At 38.1% G+C, this 27,181-nt stretch overlaps 1 protein-coding gene across 1 annotated transcript in view; it reads right to left on the reverse strand.

Annotated features, from left to right (window-relative positions):
- The window catches only part of CEP112 (centrosomal protein 112), a gene marked incomplete at its 3' end in the record, with an annotated part of 254,693 nt that overhangs the window by 127,752 nt on the left and 99,760 nt on the right, over window positions 1-27,181 (reverse strand). The window contains exons 13-17 of the mRNA XM_079725522.1: window positions 19,724-19,878; window positions 19,279-19,408; window positions 18,420-18,512; window positions 17,478-17,537; window positions 10,895-10,974 (exon numbers count right to left, since the gene is read on the reverse strand). Of these exons, the coding sequence (XP_079581648.1) occupies window positions 10,895-10,974; window positions 17,478-17,537; window positions 18,420-18,512; window positions 19,279-19,408; window positions 19,724-19,878 (518 nt within the window). The remainder of the gene's footprint in view (window positions 1-10,894; window positions 10,975-17,477; window positions 17,538-18,419; window positions 18,513-19,278; window positions 19,409-19,723; window positions 19,879-27,181) is intronic.

The following is a 27,181-nucleotide window of genomic DNA, read 5'->3' on the forward strand; positions in this document are numbered from 1 at the left end:
CGATGCAGGGGACACGGGTTCGTGCCCCAGTCCAGGAAGATCCCACGTGCCGCGGAGCGGCTGGGCCTGTGAGCCATGGCCACTGACCCTGCGCGTCCGGAGCCTATGTTCCGCAACGGGAGAGGCCACAGCAGTGAGAGGCCCAGGTACGACAAAACAAACAAACAAACAAACAAACAAAACTACACCAAAGTACAATAACAGTGAGGAAAGGCCTCCAATATCTTACCTTTGGTCCCAAACCAACCCTAACCCCCACTAAGTTCAGCTGGCTCTGTGATGATGCCAGTGCACAGGCTACAGGCACATCCTCCCCAGACTGGTGCTGCACTTGGCACAGCATAAAACCTGGGTGGACGTATGTATACCAAATAATAAGAATGTTCACAGCAGCACTGTTTATTGACAAGAGCCAAGACACAGAAACAACCCAAGTACCCACCAACAGATGGATGGATAAAGAAGATGTGGCCATGGAATATTACTCAGCCATAAAAAATAATGAAACTCTGCCACTTACAGCAACATCGATGGACCTAGAGAATATTATGTTTAGTGAAATCAGTCAGAGAAAGACAAATGCTGTATGATATCACTTACATGTGGACTCTAAAAAAAACACAAATGAATATATATATATATATATATATATATATATATATATATATATGCAAAACAGAAACAGACTCACAGGCATAGAAAACAAACTGGTGGTTACCAAAGGAAAGAAGTAGTGGGGAGGGACAAATTACGGGTATGGGATTAACAGACACAAACTATTATGTATAAAATATAGAAGCAACAAGGCTATATTGTATAGCACAGAAAATTATAGCCTTTATCTTATAATAACTTATGATGGAAAATAATCTGCAAAAATACTGAATCACTGTGCTGTACAAATGAAACTAATATAATATTGTAGATCATCTATACGTCGATTAAAAAAATAGAAGCTAAAATAAATGAGAATGAATGAACTACAATGATGTTAACAATATAACTCTCAAACCTGAAAGAAGCCCACTTCTCTGTCACCCCATCCAGAGCACTGAACCGAGAACTGCATGATGAGGGGCAGGATGAGGCTAGGAGGATGGCAAACAGGACCCCTGGAGAGCACTGAAGGATGCAGATCCTACCAGCTACATCCTGGGCCCCATCAAGAAGCTTGCCATGGGCTGCTAGGCACACCCGACGCAACAGGCCCCCAACAGACAAAGGCCCACACCCAGCATTGCGTGCACCTCACCCACACACCCCAGCCCGAGTCCATCTCCCCCTCTGTGCTCCCAACGGGGCAGCCAGAGCAAGCTTCAGCAGATGGCTAGTGAGAACACGAACAAAGCCAGCCCAAGTCTGAGAGTCCCGGAGAGAGCACAAACTTGAACTTTGGCACCACTGTTGTTAAGACAAAAGAGAAACTGTCAGCACTTGGCCTGATACATTGCAGGATCGAAAAAAGGCAAACAAACCTAAGAATTCTGCCACAAGAGGGAGGAAGAAGCAGGGAGCGGGTGCCCCAGAAGGTCTGAGAAAGCCTCAGAATAACCAGCAGAGCTGAAGAGAGGTCCTTTTCTCTTCAAAGTCACCCTTGTAGGTGACTGCTACTTCAAATGTGAGGACAGCAACGCAAAACTTTAAAGAACGTGAAAAATCAAGGGAACGTGACTCCACCAAAGGATTACAATCTTCTAGTAACTGACCCCAAGGACATGGAGATCTGTGATTTACCCAATAAAGAATATAGAATAGCTATCTGAAGGAAATTCAATGAGATACAATAAAGACACAGAAAGACAATTCAATGAAATGTGGAAAACAATACACAAGCAAAACAAGTCTAACAAATAGACAGAAATCATTAAAAAAAAAGATTCTGGGAGAGGAGGAAGATGGCGGAAGAGTAACATGCGGAGATCACCTTCCTCCCCACAGATACACCAGAAATACATCTATACGTGGAACAACTCCTACAGAACACCTACTGAACGCTGGCAGAAGACCTCAGACCTCCCAAAAGGCAAGAAACTCCCCCACGTACCTGGATAGGGCAAAAGAAAAAAAGAATAAACAGACACAAAAGACTAGGGATGGGAACTGCACAAGTGGGAGGGAGCCGTGAAGGAGGAAAGGTTTCCACAAACTAGAAGCCCTTTCGCGGGTGGAGACTGCGGGTGGCGGAGGGGGAAGCTTCGGAGCCACGGAGGAGAGCGCAGCAACAGGGGTGCGGAGGGCAAAGCGGAGAGATTCCCGCACAGAGGATCGGTGCCGACCAGCGCTCACCAGCCCGAGAGGCTTGTCTGCTCACCAGCCGGGGCGAGTGGGGCTGGGAGCTGAGGCTCGGGCTTCGGTCAGATCGCAGGGAGATGACTGGGGTTGGCGGCATGAACACAGCATGAAGGAGGCTACTGCGCCACGGCTGGCCGGGAGGGAGTCCGGGGAAAAGTCTAGAGCTACCGAAGAGGCAAGAGACTTTTTCTTGACTCTTTGTTTCCTAGTGCGCGAGGAGAGGGGATTAAGAGCGCTGCTTAAAGGAGCTCCAGAGACGGGCGCGAGCCCGGCTATCAGCACGGACCCCAGAGACGGGCGTGGGACACTGGGGCTGCTGCTGCCGCCACCAAGAAGCCTGTGTGCGAGCACAGGTCACTATGCACACCTCCCCTCCCGGGAGCCTGTGCAGCCCGCCACCGCCAGGGTCCCGTGATCCAGGGACAGGGTCCCGTGATCCATGGACAGGGTCCCGTGATCCACGGACAACTTCCCCGGGAGAACGCACGGTGCGCCTCGGGCTGGTGCAACGTCACGCCGGCCTCTGCCGACGCAGGCAAGCCCCGCATCCGCACCCCTCCCTCTCCCCGGCCTGAGTGAGCCAGAGCCCCCGAAGCAGCTGCTCCTTTAACCCCGTCCTGTCTGAGCGAAGAACAGACGCCCTCCGGCGACCTACACGCAGAGGCGGGGCCAAATCCAAAGCTGAACCTGGGGAGCTGTGCGAACGAAGAAGAGAAAGGGAAATCTCTCCCAGCAGCCTCAGGCGCAGCAGATTAAATCTCCACAATCAACTTTATGTACCCTGCATCTGTGGAATACATGAATAGACAACGAATCATCCCAAATTGAGGAGGTGGACTTTGATAGCAAGATTTCTTTTTTTCCCCCTTTTCCTCTTTTTGTGAGTGTGTACGTGTATGCTTCTGTGTGAGATTTTGTCTGTATAGCTTTGCTTTCACCATTTGTGCTAGGGTTCTATCCGTCCGTTTATTTATTTATTTTTTTTAACTTTAAAAAAATGTTTTTCTCTTAATAATTATTTTTTACTTTAATAACTTTTATTTTACCTTACTTTATTTTATTCTATTTTATCCCCTTTCTTTCTTTCTTTCTTTCTTTCTTTTTCTTCTTTTTCTTCCTTTTGTTCTGAGCCGTGTGGATGACAGGCTCTTGCTGCTCCAGCCAGGAGTCAGTACTGTGCCTCTGAGGTGGGAGAGCCAACTTCAGGACACTGGTCCACAAGAGACCTCCCAGCTCCACGTAATATCAAACGGCAAAAATCTCCCAGAGATCTCCATCTCAACACCAACACCCAGCTTCACTCAACGACCAGCAAGCTACAGTGCTGGACACCCTATGCCAAACAACTAGCAAGACAGGAACACAACCCCACCCATTAGGAGACAGGCTGCCTAAAATCATAATAAGTCCACAGACACACCAAAACACACCACCAGATGTGGACCTGCCCACCAGAAAGACAACATCCAGCCTCATCCACCAGAACACAGGCACTAGTCCCCTCCACCAGGAAGCCTACACAACCCACTGAACAAACTTTAGACACTGGGGACAGACACCAAAAACAATGGAAACAACGAACCTGCAGCCTGCAAAAAGGAGACCCCAGACACACTAAGATAAGCAAAATGAGAAGACAGAAAAACACACAGCAGATGAAGGAGCAAGATAAAAACCCACCAGACCTAACAAATGAAGAGGAAATAGGCAGTCTACCTGAAAAAGAATTCAGAATAATGATAGTAAAGATGATCCAAAATCTTGGAAATAGAATAGGGAAAATGCAAGAAACGTTTAACAAGGATCTAAAAGAACTAAAGATGAAACAAGCAATGATGAACAACACAATAACTGAAATTAAAAATACTCTAGAAGGGATCAATAGCAGAATAACTGAGGCAAAAGAATGGATAAGTGACCTGGAAGATAAAATAGTGGAAATAACTACTGCAGAGCAGAATAAAGAAAAAAGAATGAAAAGAACTGAGGACAGTCTCAGAGACCTCTGGGACAACATTAAACGCACCAACATTCAAATTATAGGGTTTCCAGAAGAAGAAGAAAGAAAGAAAGGAACTGAGAAAATATTTGAAGAGATTATAGTTGAAAACATCCCTAATATGGGAAAGCAAATAGTTAATCAAGTCCAGGAAGCACAGGGAGTCCCATACAGGATAAATCCAAGGAGAAACATGCCAAGACACATATTAATCAAACTGTCAAAAATTAAATACAAAGAAAACATATTAAAAGCAGCAAGGGAAAAACAACAAATAACACACAAGGGAGTCCCCATAAGGTTAACAGCTGATCTTTCAGCAGAAACTCTGCAAGCCAGAAGGGACTGGCAGGACATATTTAAAGTGATGAAAGGGAAAAACTCACAACCAAGATTACTCTACCCAGCAAGGATCTCATTCAGATTTGGGGAAAATTAAAACCTTTACATAAAAGCAAAAGCTGAGAGTTTTCAGCACCACCAAACCAGCTTTACAACAAATGCTAAAGGAACTTCTCTATCAAGAAACACAAGAGGGCTTCCCTGGTGGTGCAGTGTTGAGAGTCCGCCTGCCGATGCAGGGGACACGGGTTCATGCCCCGGTCTGGGAATATCCCACATGCCATGGAGCAGCTGGGCCCGTGAGCCACGGCCACTAAGCCTGCACGTCTGGAGCCTGTGCTCCACAATGGAAGAGGCCACAACAGTGAGAGGCCCACGAACCGCAAAGAAAAAAAAAAAAAGAAAGAAACACAAGAGAAGGAAAAGACCTACAATAACAAACCCAAAACAATTAAGAAAATGGGAATAGGAACATACATATCGATAATTACCTTAAATGTAAATGGATTAAATGCTCCCACCAAAAGACACAGACTGGCTGAATGGATACAAAAACAAGACCCATATATATGCTGTCTACAAGAGACCCACTTTAGACTAAGGGACACATACAGACTGAAAGTGAGGGGATGGGAAAAGATATTCCATGCAAATGGAAACCAAAAGAAAGCTGGAGTAGCAATTCTCATATCAGACAAAATAGACTTTAAAATAAAGACTATTAGAAGAGACAAAGAAGGACACTACATAATGATCAAGGGATCCATCCAAGAAGAAGGTATAACAATTATAATTATTTATGCACCTGACATAGGAGCACCTCAATACATAAAGCAAATACTAACAGCCATAAAAGGGGAAATCAACAGTAACACATTCATAGTAGGGGACTTTAACACCCCACTTTCACCAATGGACAGATCATCCAAAATGAAAATAAATAAGGAAACACAAGCTTTAAATGATACATTAAACAAGATGGACTTAATTGATATTTATAACACATACCACCCAAAAACAACAGAATACACATTTTTCTCAAGTGCTCATGGAACACTCTCCAGGATAGATCATATCTTGGGTCACAAATCAAGCCTTGGTAAATTTAAGAAAACTGAAATTCTATCAAGTATCTTTTCCAACCAAAACACTATGAGACTAGATATCAATTACAGGAAAAGATCTGTAAAAAACACAAACACATGGAGGCTAAACAATACACTACTTAATAACAAAGTGATCACAGAAGAAATCAAAGAGGAAATCAAAAAATACCTAGAAACAAATGACAATGGAGACACGATGACCCAAAACCTATGGGATGCAGCAAAAGCAGTTCTAAGAGGGAAGTTTATAGCAATACAATCCTACCTTAAGAAATAGGAAACATCTCGAATAAACAACCTAAACTTGCACCTAAAGCAATTAGAGAAAGAAGAACAAAAACACCCCAAAGTTAGCAGAAGGAAAGAAATCATAAAGATCAGATCAGAAATAAATGAAAAAGAAATGAAGGAAACAATAGCAAAGATCAATAAAACTAAAAGCTGGTTCTTTGAGAAGATAAACAAAATTGATAAACCATTAGCCAGACTCATCAAGAAAAACGGGGAGAAGACTCAAATCAATAGAATTAGAAATGAAAAAGCAGAAGTAACAACTGACACTGCAGAAATACAAAAGATCATGAGAGATTACTACAAGCAACTCTATGCCAATAAAACGGACAACCTGGAAGAAATGGACAAATTCTTAGAAATGCACAACCTGCCAAGACTGAATCAGAAAGAAATAGAAAATATGAACAGACCAATCACAAGCACTGAAATTGAAACTGTGATTAAAAATCTTCCAACAAACAAAAGCCCAGGACCAGATGGCTTCACAGGCGAATTCCATCAAACATTTAGAGAAGAGCTAACACCATTCCTTCTCAAACTCTTCCAAAATATAGCAGAGGGAAGAACACTCCCAAACTCATTCTACGAGGCCACCATCACCCTGATACCAAAACCAGACAAGGATGTCACAAAGAAAGAAAACTACAGGCCAATATCACTGATGAACACAGATGCAAAAATCCTCAACAAAATACTAGCAAACACAATCCAACAGCACATTAAAAGGATCATACACCATGATCAAGTGGGGTTTATTCCAGGAATGCAAGGATTCTTCAATATACGCAAATAGATCAATGTGGTACACCATATTAACAAACTGAAGGAGAAAAACCATATGATCATCTCAACAGATGCAGAGAAAGCTTTCGACAAAATTCAAAACCAGTTTATAATAAAAACCCTGCAGAAAGTAGGCATAGAGGGAACTTTCCTCAACATAATAAAGGCCATATATGACAAACCCATCCTCAACAGCGTCCTCAATGGTGAAAACTGAAAGCATTTCCACTAAGATCAGGAACAAGACAAGGCTGCCCACTCTCACCACTCTTATTCAACATAGTTTTGGAAGTGTTAGCCACAGCAATCAGAGAAGAAAAGGAAATAAAAGGAATCGAAATCGCAAAAGAAGAAGTAAGCTGTCACTGTTTGCAGATGACATGATACTATACATAGAGAATCCTAAAGAAGCTACCAGAAAACTACTAGAGCTAATGAATTTGGTAAAGTAGCAGGATACAAAATTAATGCACAGAAATCTCTGGCATTCCTAAACACTAATGATGAAAAATCTGAAATTGAAATCAAGAAAACACTCCCATTTACCATTGCAACAAAAAGAATAAAATATCTAGGAATAAACCTACCTAAGGAGACAAAAGACCTGTATGCAGAAAATTATAAGACACTGATGAAAGAAATTAAAGATGATACAAATAGATGGAGAGATATACCATGTTCTTGGATTGGAAGAATCAACATTGTGAAAATGACTCTACTACCCAAAGCAATCTACAGATTCAATGCAATCCCTATCAAACTACCAATGGCAATTTTCACAGAACTAGAACAAAAAATTTCACAATTTGTATGGAAACACCAAAGACCCCGAATAGCCAAAGCAATCTTGAGAACGAAAAACGGAGCTGGAGGAATCAGGCTCCCTGACTTCAGACTATACTACAAAGCTACAGTAATCAAGACATTATGGTACTGGCACAAAAAAACAGAAATATAGATCACTGGAACAGGATAGGAAGCCCAGAGATAAACCCACGCACATATGGTCACCTTATCTTTGATAAAGGAGGCAGGAATGTACAGTGGAGAAAGGACAGCCTCCTCAATAAGTGGTGCTAGGAAAACTGGACAGGTACATGTAAAAGTATGAGATTAGATCACTCCCTAACACCATACACAAAAATAAGCTCAAAATGGATTAAAGACCTAAATGTAAGGCCAGAAACTATCAAACTCTTAGAGGAAAACATAGGCAGAACACTCTAGGACATAATCATAGCAAGATCCTTTTTGACCTACCTCCTAGAGAAATGGAAATAAAAACAAAGATAAACAAATGGGACCTAATGAAACTTAAAAGCTTTTGCACAGCAAAGGAAACCATAAACAAGACCAAAAGACAACCCTCAGAATGGGAGAAAATATTTGCAAATGAAGCAACTGACAAAGGATTAATCTCCAAAATTTACAAGCAGCTCATGCAGCTCAATAACAAAAAAACAAACACCCCAATCCAAATATGGGCAGAAGACCTAAATAGACATTTCTCCAAAGAAGATATACAGATTGCCAACAAATACATGAAAGAATGCTCAACATCGTTCAGCATTAGAGAAATGCAAATCAAAACTACAATGAGATATCATCTCACACCAGTCAGAATGGCTATCATCAAAAAATCTAGAAACAATAAATGCTGGAGAGGGTGTGGAGAAAAGGGAACACTCTTGCACTGCTGGTGGGAATGTGAATTGGTACAGCCACTATAGAGAACAGTATGGAGGTTCCTTAAAAAACTACAAACAGAACTACCATATGACCCAGCAATCCCACTACTGGGCATATACCCTGAGAAAACCATAATTCAAAAAGGGTCATGTACCAAAATGTTCATTGCAGCTCTATTTACAATAGCCAGGAGATGGAAGTGTCCATCATCCGATGAATGGATAAAGATGTGGCACATATATACAATGAAATATTACTCAGCCATAAAAAGAAACAAAATTGAGCCATTTGTAATGAGGTGGATGGACCTAGAGTCTGTCATACAGAGTGAAGTAAGTCACAAGGAGAAAGACAAATACCGTATGCTAACACATATATATGGAATTTAAGAAAAAAAAAATGTCATGAAGAACCTAGGGGTAAGACAGGAATAAAGACACAGACCTACTAGAGAATGGACTTGAGGATATGGGGAGGGGGAAGGGTAAGCTGTGACAAAGTGAGAGTGGCATGGACATATATACACTACCAAACGTAAAATAGCTAGCTAGTGGGAAGCAGCCACATAGCACAGGGAGATAGCTCGGTGCTTTGTGACCACCTAGAGGGGCGGGATAGGGAGGCTGGGAGGGAGGGAGACGCAAGAGGGAAGAGCTATGGGAACATAGGTATATGTATAACTGATTCACTTTCTTATAAAGCAGAAACTAACACACCATTGTAAAGCAATTATACTCCAATAAATGTGTAAAAAAAAAAAATGCTGTTTTACACATCGACTCCCAATTCCCCAACTGCAAACAGTCTTTCTTATTCCACTTGCACTTATGTCAACACCTTGATACCTAACACTCCAGGGACTTCAAATGCCTACCCTGGACTATAAAATTGTTAAGAACAGGTTTATGTCTTGAGCTATAGTTTCTAAACCTTCGATTTCCTTTCATATGATAATACAGTATATAGACATTGTAGGTACTAAACAAATATTTGTTGATTTCCTGTTATTTGAAGGAATTACCTCTTCCTTTATGGATATAAAATACACATCAACAAGCTAGTGGGAAAAGTATAAAGAAATTACAAAAAAAAGAGACAAGGTAGAACAAAAAAGAAACAAAAGTGTGGTAAGTTGAATATATGAAGAAAATTGTGAATCAATATTTTAAGGAGGAAAAAAATGAATTAATGAGGGATAAAGGGAGGGCATCCCATCCATAAAGCAAGAATGCCCTAGTTGTGTCACTATTCAAGTTGGGGTATAAAATACAGTTATCTGGCTTAATGTTTAATGGACATTACAGTTCTCCTCTAATTTCACCTAATTCATATGTGGTGATGTGAACAAATAAGCACCAATCCTGGTATAGATAAGAAACTGATATCCTATGATGTCACAGCACATAGATTATTTTAAGATGTCCTATTCAGCAACCCATTCAGGACATTTTACTAACAAGCAGAGTGAAAGAGAGGGAATGGTTATGCAATCTTCCCAGGAAGAATTTGATACTAGGTTTCTTTGATCCTGGATATTCTTTTTGGCCTTTCTCTAAATTATTCCTCTTTGGAGGTTTGGAAAAGCACAAAAAATGGAATTTGCTGATTCACTGGGAGTTAGCTAGATATACTGTGCCCAAGTAAGCTTCCCTTCCTAAATCACTTTCTTGGGGCAGGTACCCTATTGACCTTTATCCTGTGAAAGTTCTAATCACTCCGGACTGTAAGTGCCAAAGTGCATGAATATCTTCCCAACTGGACTATAATACAGGTCCTCCAGGAAGGAATTAGACATTGCCTGAAACATGGTGAGAACACAACAGTTATTGAATAAATCAGTGTTCTCCAGCTAAAAACTGCAGGATAATACCTAGTGATAAGTAGGGCCTAATCAACTTAGTAAATGAATGGAAAAGATAAATAAAATATAACATTTTAATGTGTATGTTTACATACCATAAGACAAAACCTTTGCTAAACAATGCCTGTATAGTAGTCCATTTTTAAATATAACAACTGAAACATTTCATTACCCAAATTCCTCCCAAAAAAGCTACAGAGGAATTTCTAAATGTCCTAGATCTAAATCTTATTGTTGTTATTGTTGTTTTTAGATCTGTTTTCATTTAAGAGGAAGAAAGCATCTGAAACCACTAAGTTGTCTTTCTTACCTTCCTATCGTTTAAAAACAGCTGAACTGATATTTTTCCTTTACTGGCTAGTAATAAAATTCTGAAAATAGAGATTGATGATAGAAAACTGACTCAAGCTAAACCACAGCACGGTTATGATAAAAATATTATAATGTTTGGGTTTTAGTTACTTAATTTGGCTCACAGTTTAGAATAAGAGTATTTCTTTTAATTAACTATATCACAATTTTACTCACTTCAAAGCCTCCTCAAATTTATGCATCTTCTTTTGAGCATCTTCTTTTTCTTTATCGAGTTCAGTCTGCAAGTCATGAACCTGCCATGACAAAGATGTAAAATTTACTAAAAGACAAGTCAAGTTTACTCATAGGAGAAATACAATGAAACAGTAATCTTAAATCTATTTTTAATATAAAATTAGATTTAGATTTTTCAAGATAGAGGCTTGGTTAACCATAATCATTTACCACAGAATTACTTTAATAGTATTCTTCCAATAATAATTTTCTGGTCAAAGTTAATCATTGTTTAAATGTACCTGCATGTGGATTCCCTGTAAAATAAATTGATATGTAAGAAATTCAAAAAGGGAGGAATCACTTTTGAATTTTTTTAACATTACATATTAACCAAAGGAAAGTAATCCAACAAGACACAGGAGAATACAATAAATAATGTGTCTATATTCCCCAAAAACATACAGGTTATGACAAAACAGTCCTCCACTTCTGGGAATGATCTATATAACCATCTACTGAGTTGGGGGGGAAGTCCCCCCACCCTGAGAATCTCTTTACTAAATGTGGCATCCTCTGAACAGGTGGGATGGCAGCAAGAATAATGAGGGTCAAATGAATATTTCTCTTCACAGAAAGCTCTTCGTATGCAAATGCAGATAAGCATACCTAACATGGACCCATTATTCGGATCTAAAAATAGGAAAAGGAAACTGCTACAGCTGGAGGGAAGGGGAGAGTAAAACAGCAGCTATGGTCCCACAGAGGAGACAACTGAGGGTGCAGAGCCCAGCTGGAAGGTAAGGGAGCTCAAGTCACTTAGCGGGTGGGGGTCCCGGGCACAACCTGCCGGCAATCCAGGTGAGGCGGACAGTGTGCCTGGTGGGCACAGGAGATGGGAGAGGAGTGAGAAGAATGAAGTCAATGAAACGCACACACCCACACACCCACACACACAGTCACAAACCTTTTCAAACACTGAATCAGTGCTCCTCAAAAATACCTGTATTTAGTTAGCTATTTATTGGTTTGGACAGAGAGCTATTTAGCTCAAAAATTCTGTGTTCTTTGGCCTTTTCCTATTACAATTCTCTTATATTTTTTTCCTTTGGTGTTTTAGTAAAATAAATAATAAATAAAATCAACTGCCTGTAAAGTGCAAGAGTGAGGACAGAGACGAGCTTTTCCAGGACAATATTTGATCAAAGGCGCCTACTGGCTGCTGTGATGGCAATCACCAAGGTGTAAACTATCTCCATTTCCACCTCAGCCTTTTCTTTCCTTATGATACCTATTTCTCCTTCATGGACATCATGTCTTCTGGGATTCTACTGATGAATTTCTTAATGTTTTCTTTTGAAGAAACTCCTTTCTCTGAGTCACCTGTATCACGCTCTTCTCCCTTTGCTCCACAATATTTCTTCCACAGACCCCATTTTGGCTTCTTCCTCTTACTCATTCTTTTTTTTTTTTTTTGCGGTATGCGGGCCTCTCACTGTTGTGGCCTCTCCCGTTGCGGAGCACAGGCTCCAGACACGCAGGCTCAGCAGCCATGGCCCACGGGCCCAGCCGCTCCGCGACATGTGAGATCCTCCTGGACCGGGGCACGAACCCGCGTCCCCTGCATCGGCAGGCAGACTCTCAACCACCGCACCACCAGGGAAGCCCCTCTTACTCATTCTTAAACAGAGTATTATCTGTTCAGATTTGGTGCTTGACAAAAAAAAAAAAAAAATACAGAGGACATAACGCTGCTCCTGTCCCACGTCCCCTAGTGAGGTCTCCTCAGAGCTGCAGTGAAAATCCAGTTACCAGGAAATCCCCAGGAGGGTTTGGGGAGGTCTTCCCTCACCCCACATACTAGGTCTCGGGTTGTGCGAAACCACACGTTATGTGGAAACCTCACAGGAGCCGCGATCAGAGTCACTGGCAAGTCAACGACACCTGACACACTGGCCTCCAGCTGGCTGCACCAGCAGGGTTTCCCCTCAATTTCCTGCTCGGTTTTCTTCTGGGGCTCAGGACTCTCTGCACGTTAGCATAATTGAGATTTACCCCCTTTGGTGAAAATGTCAAAAACTGAACCAACTTTGAGAAAAATCTATTAAGGTTACACGGTGATTATGACCGCAAGCTCTGGAGCCAGATTGCACAGGTTTCGCCCCTTCACAAGCTACTCGACACTGTGCCTCAGTCGCCTCTTTGGAAAATGAGGACGGAAGTCAGGATGAGCATGCTTTTCAAAAATTGTGATGAGTTAATAAGTGACTCCAGGTAAAGCTCTTAGAACAATATTGGGAACATGATAAATGCTCAGCAATGTTAATTATCATCACCTCCTCAGACTGAATACTCTACACACAAACATTTTCTTGAAAATTCAAGGTCATTATGAACACCCAAAACCACAAAACGGCATGCCACATAATGGAATTCCCTGTGTACTATTTGCCCTTTCAGAAAATGGCCCCTGAATTGCTAAGAATTTTGAGTTCTTGTAAGCTCTTTTTACCACTCACGATTCAATCTTAACCTTGGTCAAGTTCTAGCTGCCACTTCCTGATTGGCTTGTGCTACCCAAGCACCTTGATCTAATTTATCGCTTCTAAACTATTAGGACCATTTCTAAAGCAGGAATAAGACTATCTGGGTGGGAGAATGAGAGCCTTCCCTCTGAGTGAAACATGCATGTGTCAACGCACAGGCTTCTGAGCTGGTGGCTCCTCAAAGCTAAAAGCTGTTTCTCATTTATTTTTATATCCTCAGCACTCAGCACAACACTTGGCCCGCACTAGAATAGTCAATAAATGCTGTTCTGGGTTTGTTTTTTGCTATTTGTTCTTAATTGAATATATTTATATTGAATGCTAAAGGGACTCTTGGGGTTATACTTTTAGTTTTTACCTATATTCCACAGAGCTGGGGGTGACAGCAATAATGCTACTGCCAACCTCTGCTTCTGAATGTACTAATGGCAGTGGGAAATAAGCCTTAAACTGACTTGCTTGCAATCCTTTCCCTACTATATAGTTAGCATCAAAAATGAATTTTAGGGCTTCCCTGGTGGCGCAGTGGTTGAGAGTCCGCCTGACGATGCAGGGGACGCAGGTTCGTGCCCCGGTCCGGGAGGATCCCACATGCCATGGAGCGGCTGGGCCCGTGAGCCATGGCCGCTGAGCCTGCGCGTCCGGAGCCTGCGCGTCCGGAGCCTGTGCTCCGCAACGGGAGAGGCCACAGCAGTGGGAGGCCCGCATACCGCAAAAAAAAAAAAAAAAAAAAAAAAGAATTTTAATAATTTAAATAATGAAAACACAAGCCAGATAGACAAAGATACAGCATATATTCTCCAACATGGGCGTCTGCTGTAAATGAGTGAGTCAGGCAGCCATTAGCACATTTATCGAGCATTTAGTAAATGTAGATTTCATTCCCTTGCACCCTAAGAAGTTAAGTTATCAAGAAAAGTGTGCTTGTATAAAGAAGAAAGAGGTTTGCTATGTGCAAGGAAACAGATGGCAGCAGACACCACAGCATACAGAAGAGCGTGGAACCGTGGCTGACTCGTGCACGGACCAGCCGTCGGCCCCACCGTGTCTCGCAACCACACTGCCCACCCTGCTTCTCACCATGACAAATACGTTGCATTGTGCGCCATGAATTCTATAAATCATTTCACTGCACAATTTCATTTTTTAAAGCTTCACTCAAGACACCTGTCCTCTTAAAGAAAATCAGGCCGGCAGTAGTTGGAAAACACTATGCAATACACATAGAACTGTGTAAATTTAAAAAATTTTTAACCTAATTAAAAGAATTATATATAAACACTAAAGACTGGAATAACTATTCCTAATAATTTTGAACTCCATCAGACTTTAGATCTCAACTGTGACACAGTTACATCAGAATTATTATAAGTAGATATTTCAATTCCAGCACATTTTAGGATATACATGTTTAACATCTGTCTCATGAACTTCTTTCGGTAAACAGCACCATCATTTAACTCTCTGGTGCCTGTGTGGAAAACAGGCAACAGGTTATTTGTAGGAGGCAGGTGTTTCCTTGCTAGTAAAATCATTTAGCCTAACCGTTTCCTGATTTAACAGATTAGGACACTTCATCAAACAATGAAATTTAGTTTTACTACCTACTATTTGTTTGATGTTCGAAGATCTTAAGAGCAGGCAATAGCCACCAGAGATCAATAAAGACCATTAGATAATGTGTGTGTGCTCAAATCAGGGACAGCATCTGATGCTATTTCTCTTACCTCAAAGACAAGTTAGACTCTGACGCTGCTTTCTTGTTGGCATGAGGAAATGTCATTCAGATGGCATTTCCTCCTCCTGAACAGATATTCAGAACTTAGTTTTATACCAGAAGTTACTGAATGCACACACCTGTAACACTGTCTGAGACAAAAATAAAAGCGCTATCCATCCCACTTGGCTATCCGGTTACACAGTCTGGTGCTAGGTAAGATTTATGTCAGCTCTCTGAGCAGTCAAAGAGGATATTCCCTGAGGGGGGTACAGGACATCAAATCTTCAAGGGCTGAGATCACAGCAGGTTTAATAAAGAAAGAAGAACAGATGTCAATTTAAAAGGGGGAGATTATGGAATTAATTGTAAAACAAAAACTGGCACGCTGAGCGCCATTTTCTTCCAATACAAATAAAGTTAGAACGTATGCAATATGTACAACTACACTTATTTTTCTTTACAGATGGCTGCTATTTTAAACACATCTTATTTACACTGAAAACAATTAACACTCTTTAACTAGTTACGTTATTTAAAAGCGAGACCACTTGATAGCTCACGGAAAGGGAAAAGCTGTAGTTATGACACCTAATTAAAAGGATTTAGGTCTGCTCCCTGAAGTGAAACAGAATAGGATGGGGGAAGGTGGCTGGCTAGGGATGAACTGAGCTTTAACATTCTGTTTCTTGTGTGTGTCCATCAGGGAGAGGGGCTGGTGCAGAAACCTGAGTTTACTCAGTGGCCGAACAGCCAAGAAAAGACCGTGGTAGGAGAGACTGCCTCTCCAGCCCCAACTCTGTATGTCACAAGCCCACAGGAGGACTCAACTTTGGGGTAGGAATACAATCTTGTATGTTAGTCAGTGTGCACCTTCCTCCTGGTACCAAACCCTCTGGGGTTCACAGGTAAGCAGATACCGTCACTCAAGGAGGAGGGCTGACCACGGAGTGTGAGAGAGCAGGAGGCCAGGAAGGTGTCCCTGATGGATGGGGAGCCAGACATCTGCCCAAAGAAAGAACAAAGGACTAACAGGTACACCCAGAGGATGTGGATGCCTCAGGCAGTGGGGAGCAAGGCTTATGATAGTGCATGGTCTGCTCTGGGTAAGTCAGATTGTTAAGAAGCTGCATGGCTCAACAGTAGAAACTGAAAAAATTCTTTATTTCAGTGAAAGCAGTATTTCTCCCTCCTGTTCAGATATCATTTTGTAGGCATGAAATATATTCAGTATCTTGCATTGAGCTGTATTAAAACTGCAGGGGAAAAAAACTTTAACAATAAGAAAATTAATTATAATTTTAAAGAGCACATATTTAGGTCAATGCAGATTAGAAGAAATACTCACTTTTCCAAAGGACAGAAACCTTCTTCTTCCCAGACATTAAGCTGCTGGAGAGCAGCGTCTATGGCTAGTTCACCCTCAACCCCTCCCCTGCATCCAGTGCCTGGTGTGATACCTTGCCCTGTGAAAGCATTTAATGCATGTCTGCTGTGACGATATGCATAGATAAGATGTGGTATTACAACATCTTTTAAGAATTTTGTGCTATAAAATCTGTCTAATTTTAATTTGTACGTATTTTAATTAGTTGAAGGGGTAACTTTTTTCTCATTTTCCATTATGTGGGTATTTTACAAGAGGATTAATTTGGGGGATGTTAGAACTGTAAATAATTACAAAAGCAGCAACAAAATCTTTGCTCTTTCAATTACAGTTATACAGCAAACAACAAATTCAAAACTCAAGTTTGAAAGTCACAGACATATAGAATTCTATACTTTATCACCAAAGGTGTCAACAGTGTGGCAGTGACCCTAGTTGTTACTGGTAACAAGGACACTAGCATGCACCAGTAGAAACAGTCACTACAGTCACTGCTCTAAATCACGAGAGACAATGACTAATCCATTTCTTACTAATCGATCGTAGTAGACAATGTTTTCACTGTTTCATATTCTTTGGTTAATTTCTTAGAGTTCTTATTACACATATGATACAACAGAAAAAAATAACACCCAACAGTCACATCACATTTTTACTGGTAGAAAGAAAATATAATTTCAAAAGATTATGAAAGGTGAACATAGTAATACTCTTCTCTCAAATATAAGAGAAGTGGTGTTTTAATGTTGATATAATTAAAAATCAAACTGAAGAAGCTGTTTATAAACATGAAAAAAAAAAATTTGATTACTGGCTAACTGAAATGAACTCAGAAATAAGGGCTGGAATGCACGGCTGTATAAAAATCAACCCTCATTCTTAACTGCCTCATGTGCTATTTTAAATGTCATAGCTTCCCACGAAACATGTTACCTTTTTCTCATAGGTGCGTTTTAAGTGATATTTCTCCATTTGAAACTTATTTTCTTGATCCTGTGAATAATAAATATTTATCTTTATTATACTTAAAATTGCTTCTAGGGTCAATAAAATTGGTAATCTAATGAAACAAATCAATCTCTTTGATGACAAACCTTATTTGAGTTTTGCATATTATTAAGAGAGCCCTACCTATCCAGTTATCTAAACTACAACTAGAAACATGCATAGCTTTATGTTGGAGGCCATAAAACCTTAGTTATCTGAAGATGTTACCACTCTCAAAAGTACATACTTTACAGTGAAAGAGAAACTTTCTGACCCTTAGAATTAGATCACTTAAAAATGACCAAACGAATCAACATGAAAATAATAAGTTTGAAGTTATATCATATAGAAGTGCTTGGTATTTTTTGACCATGAGAGAAAAGGCAAGATCTAAAAGGTGTGGAAGAGGGAGTTCCCTGGTGGTCCAATAGCTGGGATGCCGCACTTCCACCGCAGGGGGCATGGGTTCAATCGCTGGTCGAGGAACTAGGATCCCACATGCCGAGCGGTGCAGCCAAAAAAATAAATTAATTAATTAAAGGTGTGAAAAAAAAAGAGAGAGAGAAATTATAAAGAATGGCAGATAATAATTTAAAGAGAGGAAATAATTCTAAAATAATAATATATTTAAATAAGGTTTATTCTTTTAACTAATCTCAAAAAAAGTAGATTGTTCAAATTAAAATTATTGTTCTTTTTACTCTATATCCTATTAGCATCTACTTTTGTTAAAGTAAATAAGATGAAAAATGATACAGTGCAATAAAAGAATCAGAAATGGCTACCTGCATTTCTGAGTTTTTTTCATCAACTCTCATTTATATGTATACACCAAGAAAAGGAAAGGTGAGTTTTAGCCATTATTCTGTGTAAAATTACAGGACTCACCTTTAACTGTTGCTTTCTTTGAAGTTCTGATTCCTGTAACTGCTGTTTTAATTGACAGATGTTCTGTTCTAATTCTTTAATCATACCAGATGCCTAAAAAGATTTTAAGAAAATAATTTAAAACTGCAACTTAGATTTTTCTACCATCCTACAAACTTCTGGTTGAATAAATTTAACTTTTTTCCCCCCTGAAGCTTCAGTTAGAATTAAAATTATCTATATATCTGAATTTTTAAAAAATTTTAAGTTAAAAAATCTTTTAAAGTAAAAAGATAAATACTGCATGGCATTTAAAGTTATGAAAATATAATACTGATGTAAAAAGAATAGGTATATAGAAAACTTTTTAAATTTTAATTTTAAAACCAAATCCACTGGAATATTTAATTCATGAAATATCAAGTAATTGACTATTTTAGTATTGAGGCTATAGGATTTTCTTTGCAGAAAGTTTCAATTATCTGACACAAAAGTGTGTGGGTGCCCCTGAGGGTGTCTGTGGGCTCATATAAGCATATGTGATGGCAGGAAAACTAAAGCATAACCAAGATTTCATAATAGTAATAATAATATATAGAGTTACTCCAAAATATGTATTATTAACACTACCGAAAATTTCTTCTCGGATTTTTATGTTTCCTCCTTTAAAAACTTTGGTAATTAAAAGGGTTAATTTATAGCAGACTTTAGTTTATTAAATATTTGTGTTATGCTATATATTAGACACTTAGCATTAAATTAAGCAAAGAAGAGACTAATTTAAATGCCAGATAGTAGTTAGCTTCTACTACCTTTGGCTATATGCTGAGTAAAGGAAATAAGTACTTTGTATGGCTACATCTACCAGCATCTATAATACCTTAGAAGTTGAAAGAGCATGTTCCTTTTTCAGAAGGTTTATATCAGCATCATATTTGGTTTGTAACAGTTTCATGTTTTGCTCATAATCATTTACAAGATGATCCATCTCTTTATGCAATGTGTTGCGCCTAAAAACAATCAGAGAATAAAACATATTTCTAATATATTTATAATCAATCTCAAAAATGGAATTTTTTAGTCAACCAAATCCAAATGCATTATCTTTCAATATATCAAATAAGTATCCACATTTTTATCAATTGTTTTTAAACAGTATGCTTCTTATATTAAATGGTACTTTAAAAAATTTAACAAATGGCAGCATTTAGATTGGAAACCTCCCAAGTTAAATGCACAAGTGTGATTAATTTTAGCAGATAATTTAATAGTTAATATCATTACTTTATAGCCACACCTGAGAGATATCTGACTTCAGACAATACCTTGCCTTTACTTCTTGTAATTCATTACATGTTATCTGGTAACATCTCTCAAGTTCCAATTTTTCTTGAATTAATTTCTGCTTCTGTAAATTACTGTTCTCTGCTTCTCCAGTCAGCTGCTGGACACGGGACTCCAGTTCTTTGATCATCTGGTTCTAAAATAATAGGTCATTGTTAAGAAAGCCTCTAACTTTATAACAATTCTGTATCATTAAATAGCCTGAAGAAAAAATACAATGTATGAGAGATAAGAATATGAAAAAACAAATGTATCATAAACCATACTAATAAAAACTAAACCAACCTCTAAATTAACCAAGTCTTTTTTTTAAAAAAAGGAGTGCTTTCTACCATAAAAGTAAGGTTAATGTGTTTATATGCTTTTAGCCATTCATTCATTCACTGAATGAATATTTACTGAACCTAGCACTATTCTCATCTAGGGACATAGTAGTAAATAGAAGAGGTGAAGTCCTTAGCCTCCAGAACGTTATATTCTTATGAAACTTAATAAATCTGTATTTGTTAAGTGAGTACTCAGCAGTTATTTGCTCTTCATTTGAAGTTTTAGAGAGTTTTTAAATTATAAAAGCAATGTAATATGTTTAGAAAAGAAATTCATAACCCAAATATTTCAATACAGAGGTTATAAGTGACATATGTAGTATCACATAAGTGTACAGGAATATTTTATTACATAGCTGCAGTGTTTGTGCACAAATTTTTCATTCATTTTTTTATTTACTTACCATTTTATCAAAAGCACTTCATTTTTCCAGTCTTCAAAATTATCACATAATTAAATCATTTCCTTCTTATTTGATATTTAAGTTGTTATGAATTTTTTATCTTTATGGAACTAGATAAAGGTGTTTATAACTAGGTACTTTATCTAAAATTAGGGTAAGCAAGCATTAGCTAAAAGGATAATCAATTTTCATTTGAATGATTACACTTCCAGTAATTAGAAAAGGTTAGGATGATGTTCCAAATAGTATCCTTTTATACTCATTCTAAGATAAACATTTAAAATAACGTTTAAGTATTAAATAATATTACAGCCCCAACATCCTGTATTCATTTCATTCTTTTTTTTTAATGTTTATTTATTTTCTTATTAGTCATCCATTTAATACACAATAGTGTATACATGTCAATCCCAATCTCCCAACTCATCACACCACCACACCACCCCCCGCCGCTTTCCCCCCTTGGTGTCCATACGTTTGTTCTCTACATCTGTGTCTCAATTTCCGCCCTGCAAACTGCTTCATCTGTACCATTTGTCTAGGTTCCACGTACATGCGTTAATATATGATATTTGTTTTTCTCTCTCTGACTTACTTCACTCTGTATGACAGTCTCTAGATCCATCCACTCTACAAATGACCCAATTATATTCCTTTTTATGGCTGAGTAATATTCCATTGTATATATGTACCACATCTTCTTCATCCATTCGTCTGTCAATGGTCATTTAGGTTGCTTCCATGACCTGGCCATTGTAAATAGTGCTGCAATGAACACTGGGGTGCATGTGTCTCTTTGAATTATGGTTTTCTCAGGGTATATGCCCAGTAGTGGGATTGCTGGGTCATATGGTAATTCTATTTTTAGTTCTTTAAGGAACCTCCGTACTGTTCTCCATAGTGGCTGTATCAATTTACATTCCCACCAACAGTGCAAGAGGGTTCCCTTCTCTCCACACCCTCTCCAGCATTTGTTGTTTGTAGATTTTCTGATGATGCCCATTCTAACTGGTATGACGTGATATCTCATTGTAGTTTTCATTTCCATTTCTCTAATAATTAGCGATGTTGAGCAGCTTCTCATGTGCTTCTTGGCCATCTGTATGTCTTCTTTGGAGAAATGTCCATTTAGGTCTTCTGCCCATTTTTGGACTGGGTTGTTTGTTTTTTTAATATTGAGCTGCATGAGCTGTTTATACATTTTGGAGATTAATCCTTTGTCCGATGATTCGTTTGCAAATACTTTCTCCCATTCAGAGGGTTGTCTTTTCGTCTTGTTTATGGTTTCCTTTGCTGTGTGCAAAAGCTTTTAAGGTTCATTAGGTCCCATTTGTTTATTTTTATTTCCATTACCCTAGGAGGTGGATCAAAAAAGATCTTGCTGTGATTTATGTCAAAGAGTGTTCTTCCTATGTTTTCCTCTAAGAGTTTTATAGTGTCCGGTCTTACATTTAGGTCTTGAATCTACTTTGAGTTTATTTTTGTGTATGGTGTTAGGGAGTGTTCTTATTTCATTCTTTTGCATGTAGCTGTCCAGTTTTCCCAGCACCACTTATTGAAGAGACTGTCTTTCCTCCATTAAATAATATTACAGCCCCAACGTCCTGTATTCATTTCATTCTTTCTTCACTACAATATGAATTAGGTATATAATTTAAATTTTTGTGCCATAACTTCCAAATCTGAGCAATGGAAATAATTATGTCTAATGTAAAAATATGGTATGTAGATTAACTTTTAAAAGTATGTACAATTTCTAGCTCAAAGCCTGACACATTGAGATGCTCAGATTTCTTCTCTATACACCCAATTCACTTTGCCTCTTTGTTAGTGATGCCTCTGCTTTAGGAGTTTCTTTCAGAAGATAGTTTCAATTTTTCAATATATATCCTAAACTCTCCCTGTTTCCTAAATGTTAATTTACTGGAAGAAATAAAGAAAAGAATATTTCTTTTGCCTTCCAGTTTTAAATGGTGGAAAAAAGGTGATTTGTTTTCCTTCTCTTGGAAATTACCAAAGAGAGACAAGATATACTAGAAACATAAATGAAACTCCATCTTAATAAACCCTACGAGAGGAACTTATATTTCCGACTATGAAGAAGTACCTTGCAACATGTCATGCTCCCACTGAGAACAACTGAGAACCCAAAAAGATACAAAAGAAATCTATTTGAAGGCACTGGAGAACTTCCAAGGCAGCTAGGACTTTGGGGGCCAGAGGAAGAAACACCAGAGAGGTGAGTCCACATTGTGTAAGCTGCTTTTACCTTTGAGGCATTTTCCAATCTTGAAGGATGAGAATGGGGCAAGGAAAGCAGAGCAGAGCAGAGGGTGGCCAAGCAGCCAGAGCTGAGCAACCAAAATCCCTGAGAGAAAGGAGCTCCACACAAGCAGCTTCTCCTCAAGGCATTTGGCAAATTCTTAACATCTACAGGGCAGGAAGCCAAGAAACCAAGATAAAATACTCTGAAAAGCAGACTAGAGTTTTCAGCAGTGTCCCTGTACTCAGGAGTAAGAAATTCTAGATTATTCAAGGAGGGCCCTAATTAGTAACATCACAGGCTTTCATTTGGGACCTGTGTTGATGGCTACAATTAGGACTGGAAATGAATCAGCAGAAGACCAAAGATTACAAAGACTTCAACCCAGCCTTGAGTCAGCTCAGTCCGTGAATGGATCAAGGTGAGTTATCTCCATACCAGCTGCATCTCAGAGTTTAGGGTGGAGCCTCTCTGGAGGAAGAAAACATCATCCAGAGCATTTATTATTTTTCATACACAATGTCTGGCATTCAATCAGAAAATACTAGGACTCCAAGAAATAGAATCCGGAGGAAAAAAATAGAAATAGACATGCATATGGTCCAGATATTGAAATTATAAGACGTATGAGGAATTTGTTATCCTAACTCAAAATATATGAGGATGGCCAGCAAAATTAAATGATCAAATAGAAATGCAGGAATACTCCAGGAGAGAATGACCTATGGCTGGAGATCTTAGAAAATATCATCAGAACACAGTTATCCAAACTAAGCGGCATGCAAATAATCTCTTCCTTGGTTCAGTGATAACATATGCACAGGTTGCGGCTGGAAACTCTGAACCCAATCTGGCATGAAAAAGAAGAAAGAAAGGCTGGACTGAATGAAAAATCATACAAGCCATATTTTCTGGAAACAATCTATGGCTAGGGCAATTAAGGGAAAGAAATGACATTATGAGAAGCATTACTGCAGCTATTGAGCAATAAATGCTCAAAGAATTCTCTCACATACATCCCTGCATAGTAAGAAATTCATGCTATGATGGAACATGGTCCTGGTCCTATATACCCAGTAACTGTCTTCAAATAACTGGCCAAGGAAGAAATCTGTATATTGAAAGATGAGTAATAATCAAAAATGGGCCAGGATTCAATCTATATAAATATACGGTAAGGAAATGAGAGGAAAGGCAGAAAAAACAAAAGACAAATTAAGAATATTCACTAAATAAAATCACTTACATGTGACAGATTAAAATCAATGCCAAATGTGTCACAAGGAACATCTTTTACAATATGCAAAAAAATCACATATCCATAAAAACTTAGTAAACCTCACCTCTATAAAAAAAAAAAGTCAGAGAAAAACTGTAAGATCTCAGGTAGTTATATTGAGAGACAGGAAGTAATGAAACATGAACACACAGATCTTAGGAAAAGGAAAACTAAAATGAAAATAGCTCCAAAAAAAAAGAATGGTTAGGGGGGAGATACAGTTAAAAAAAAAATGAAGGAAAAGCTTGTGGAAAGCATGCAAACCAGAATGGACAAAAATTAAACACAAGAGCAAACAACAGATGTAGAAAAGAGAAAAATGATGGTTCAAATTTACATTATTGGTGTACCTAAAGAAAATAAAAAACATACTATAAGAAAACTGTACAAAGGGCACACCATAAAACTGACACAGATGAAAAATGCCACAGTTATGGTAAAGTTACTGAACTTCAAGGAAATGATCTTTTCAGAACATTAATCAAATATCACTCTCCTGCTCAAAACCATCCAGTGACTTCCCTTCCACTCAGAGAAAGAAGAGATTATTATGGCTTCTCTGTTCTCATCTCCTACCACTCTCCTTTCTCTTTTATTAACCTTCATTTTTCTTTTTAGTACTTGTCACATATATTTGTTTTTTTATTGTTGTTGTTTACCTTTACCAGTAAAATGTAAGCTCAAGACACTGCTTTGTTCACTATAAATCTCTCATTTCTAGAACAGTGCTTGGCTTGTAGTAAGCACTCAATACAAATATGTAGACTATCAATATTTTTTAATTAAAATAGGGTAATTGTTAAATTTTCAAAATCTCCATCCTACACATCTGTTCTTCATAGAATATACCAAAAAGTTTTGTGTGTGTGTTATAAAAGGTAAAGATAGAACACAAGAAATTCGAAATAGGGATAAAGATATTCCCCCTATACTCAAACTATTTTTGAAAATCCATTTTTTCTTTTTCTTAATGCAAAAAGAAACATGTGATCCTTATAAGATATTAGAAATTGTTAAAGAAACCAAGGCAAAGAGTATTGAATTGATACAAATAAGTGATTCTCCAGAATTTGCTAAGGAAAAAGGGTTTCTATTAGCCAGAAAAGCAGTCAGCCATCTTTCTACAATATGAATATTGAATACAGTGGACATGAGAGAAAAGAATAAAAGTACTAGTTATATGAGAAAGAAAAATATAGGTGAGAGGAAAACATACCCAACAAATCAGAGAAGAAAGTCCAGGATGTTGAAACAATATTTTGATCTCAGTTGTCTGTATATCATTGTACAGAGTAACAGTGATTAAAATATATATATTATATATAAAATATATATGATAAAATAGAAATAAAATAAGTAAAACAAAATACACATTGTACATATACCTATACAATCTGCCCCTCTAATAGGCAGTGGCAATGCAACTGGGTTTCATATGATTACCTTCTGACTCTTGCATTCCAAACTGCCCTGAACAACTCTAACCTTTTCCTTACTTTGCTCTTTACACCCATACCAGCAGTATAATGGTGAGTAATGATCAAATCATCTCATTCAAAAATATGTATATGTAGTGTTTTTCCCATTTGAACAAATTAAACTGTCCATCCTGAATTTTATGATGGAAGACTTTTCTAACTCAACAAGATTATGCTTCACTTTTTATAACAACAACTCCTACTCTAGCACCATACAAGTATGAAGAGTGCACTTCCAATTACTTCATCAATAATAGAAATAAAGAGAGTAACTCTCACCCAGGTATGCAAAGCTGTTTCAACATTTGAAAATCAATTAATGTAATCCATCTCATCAATGGCTAAAGAAGAAAAATCACAGGATCATATCAATAGACGCAGAAAAAGCATTTGACAAAATCCAACACTGATTCATGATAAAAAAAAAAAAAAACTCTCAGTCACATGTGAATAAAGGGGAATTTCCTCAATTTGAGGAAAAATCTCTACAAAAAACCTACAGATAACGGTTAGAAGCTAGAAGCTTTCCAACTAAGATCAGGAAAAAGAAAAGGATGCTCTCTCTCTCACAACTCCTTTTCAGCATGATACTTGAAATCCTAGCTAATGCAATATATAAAAAAGGAAATAAAAGGTATACTGATCGGGAAGAAAGACATAAAACTGTCTCTGTTCACAAAAAGATGATCATCTATGTAGAAAATCTAAAGGTATACATCAAAAAACTCTTGAAAATAATAAGACATTAAGAAATAATAAGACACTAGGGAATATTATACTTAGTAAAGTAAGTCAGAGAAAGACAAATATTACATGATATCAATCATATGTGGAATCTAAAAAATAATACAAATGAAGAGAGGATCTATATACAAAAGTGAAACAGACTCACAGACATAGAAAACAAACTTATGGCTACCAAAGGGGAAAGATGGGGAAGGGGAAAAAAAAAAAAAAAACCCTTGGAAATAATAAGACACTATAGCTAGGTTGCAGGATACAAGGTTAATATACAAAAGTCAATCACTTTTCCTAGTAATAAACAAGGGGAATTTGACATTACAAACACAATACTATTTACATTAGCACCCCCAAAATGAAATACATACAAATATAACAAAATATGTACAAGATCTACATGAGGTAAACTACAAATCTCTGATGAAAGAATGAGAAAAATCAAAGAACTAAATAAATGGAGAGATAGTCCATGTTCATGGATAGGAAGATTCAATAATGTCAATGTCAGTTATTCCCAAATTGATCTACAGATTTAATGCAATACCAATCAAAATCCCAGCAAGTTATTTTATAGATATGGACAAACTGCTCTTAAAGTTTATATGGAGAGACAAAAGACACAAAATAGCCAATACAAAATTGAAAGAAAAGAACAAAGTTGGAGGACTGACACTGCCTACTTCAAGACTTACTGTAAGGCTACAGTAATCAAAACACTGTGGTACTGTCAAAAGAAAAGACAAATAGATCAATGGAACAGAACAGAGAGGCCAGAAAGAGACCCCCATAAATACAGTCTGCTGATCTTTGACAAAGGAGCAAAGGCAATACAGTGGAGCAAAGATAGTCTTTTCAACAAATGGTGCTAGAACAGATGGACAACCATGTGCAAAAAAAAAGAATCTAGACACATCTTAAAAACTATCTCAAAACATCACAGACCTAAAT

This window comes from Hyperoodon ampullatus, assembly GCF_949752795.1.
Source record: "Hyperoodon ampullatus genome assembly, chromosome: 19".
Classification (NCBI taxonomy): domain Eukaryota; kingdom Metazoa; phylum Chordata; class Mammalia; order Artiodactyla; family Ziphiidae; genus Hyperoodon; species Hyperoodon ampullatus.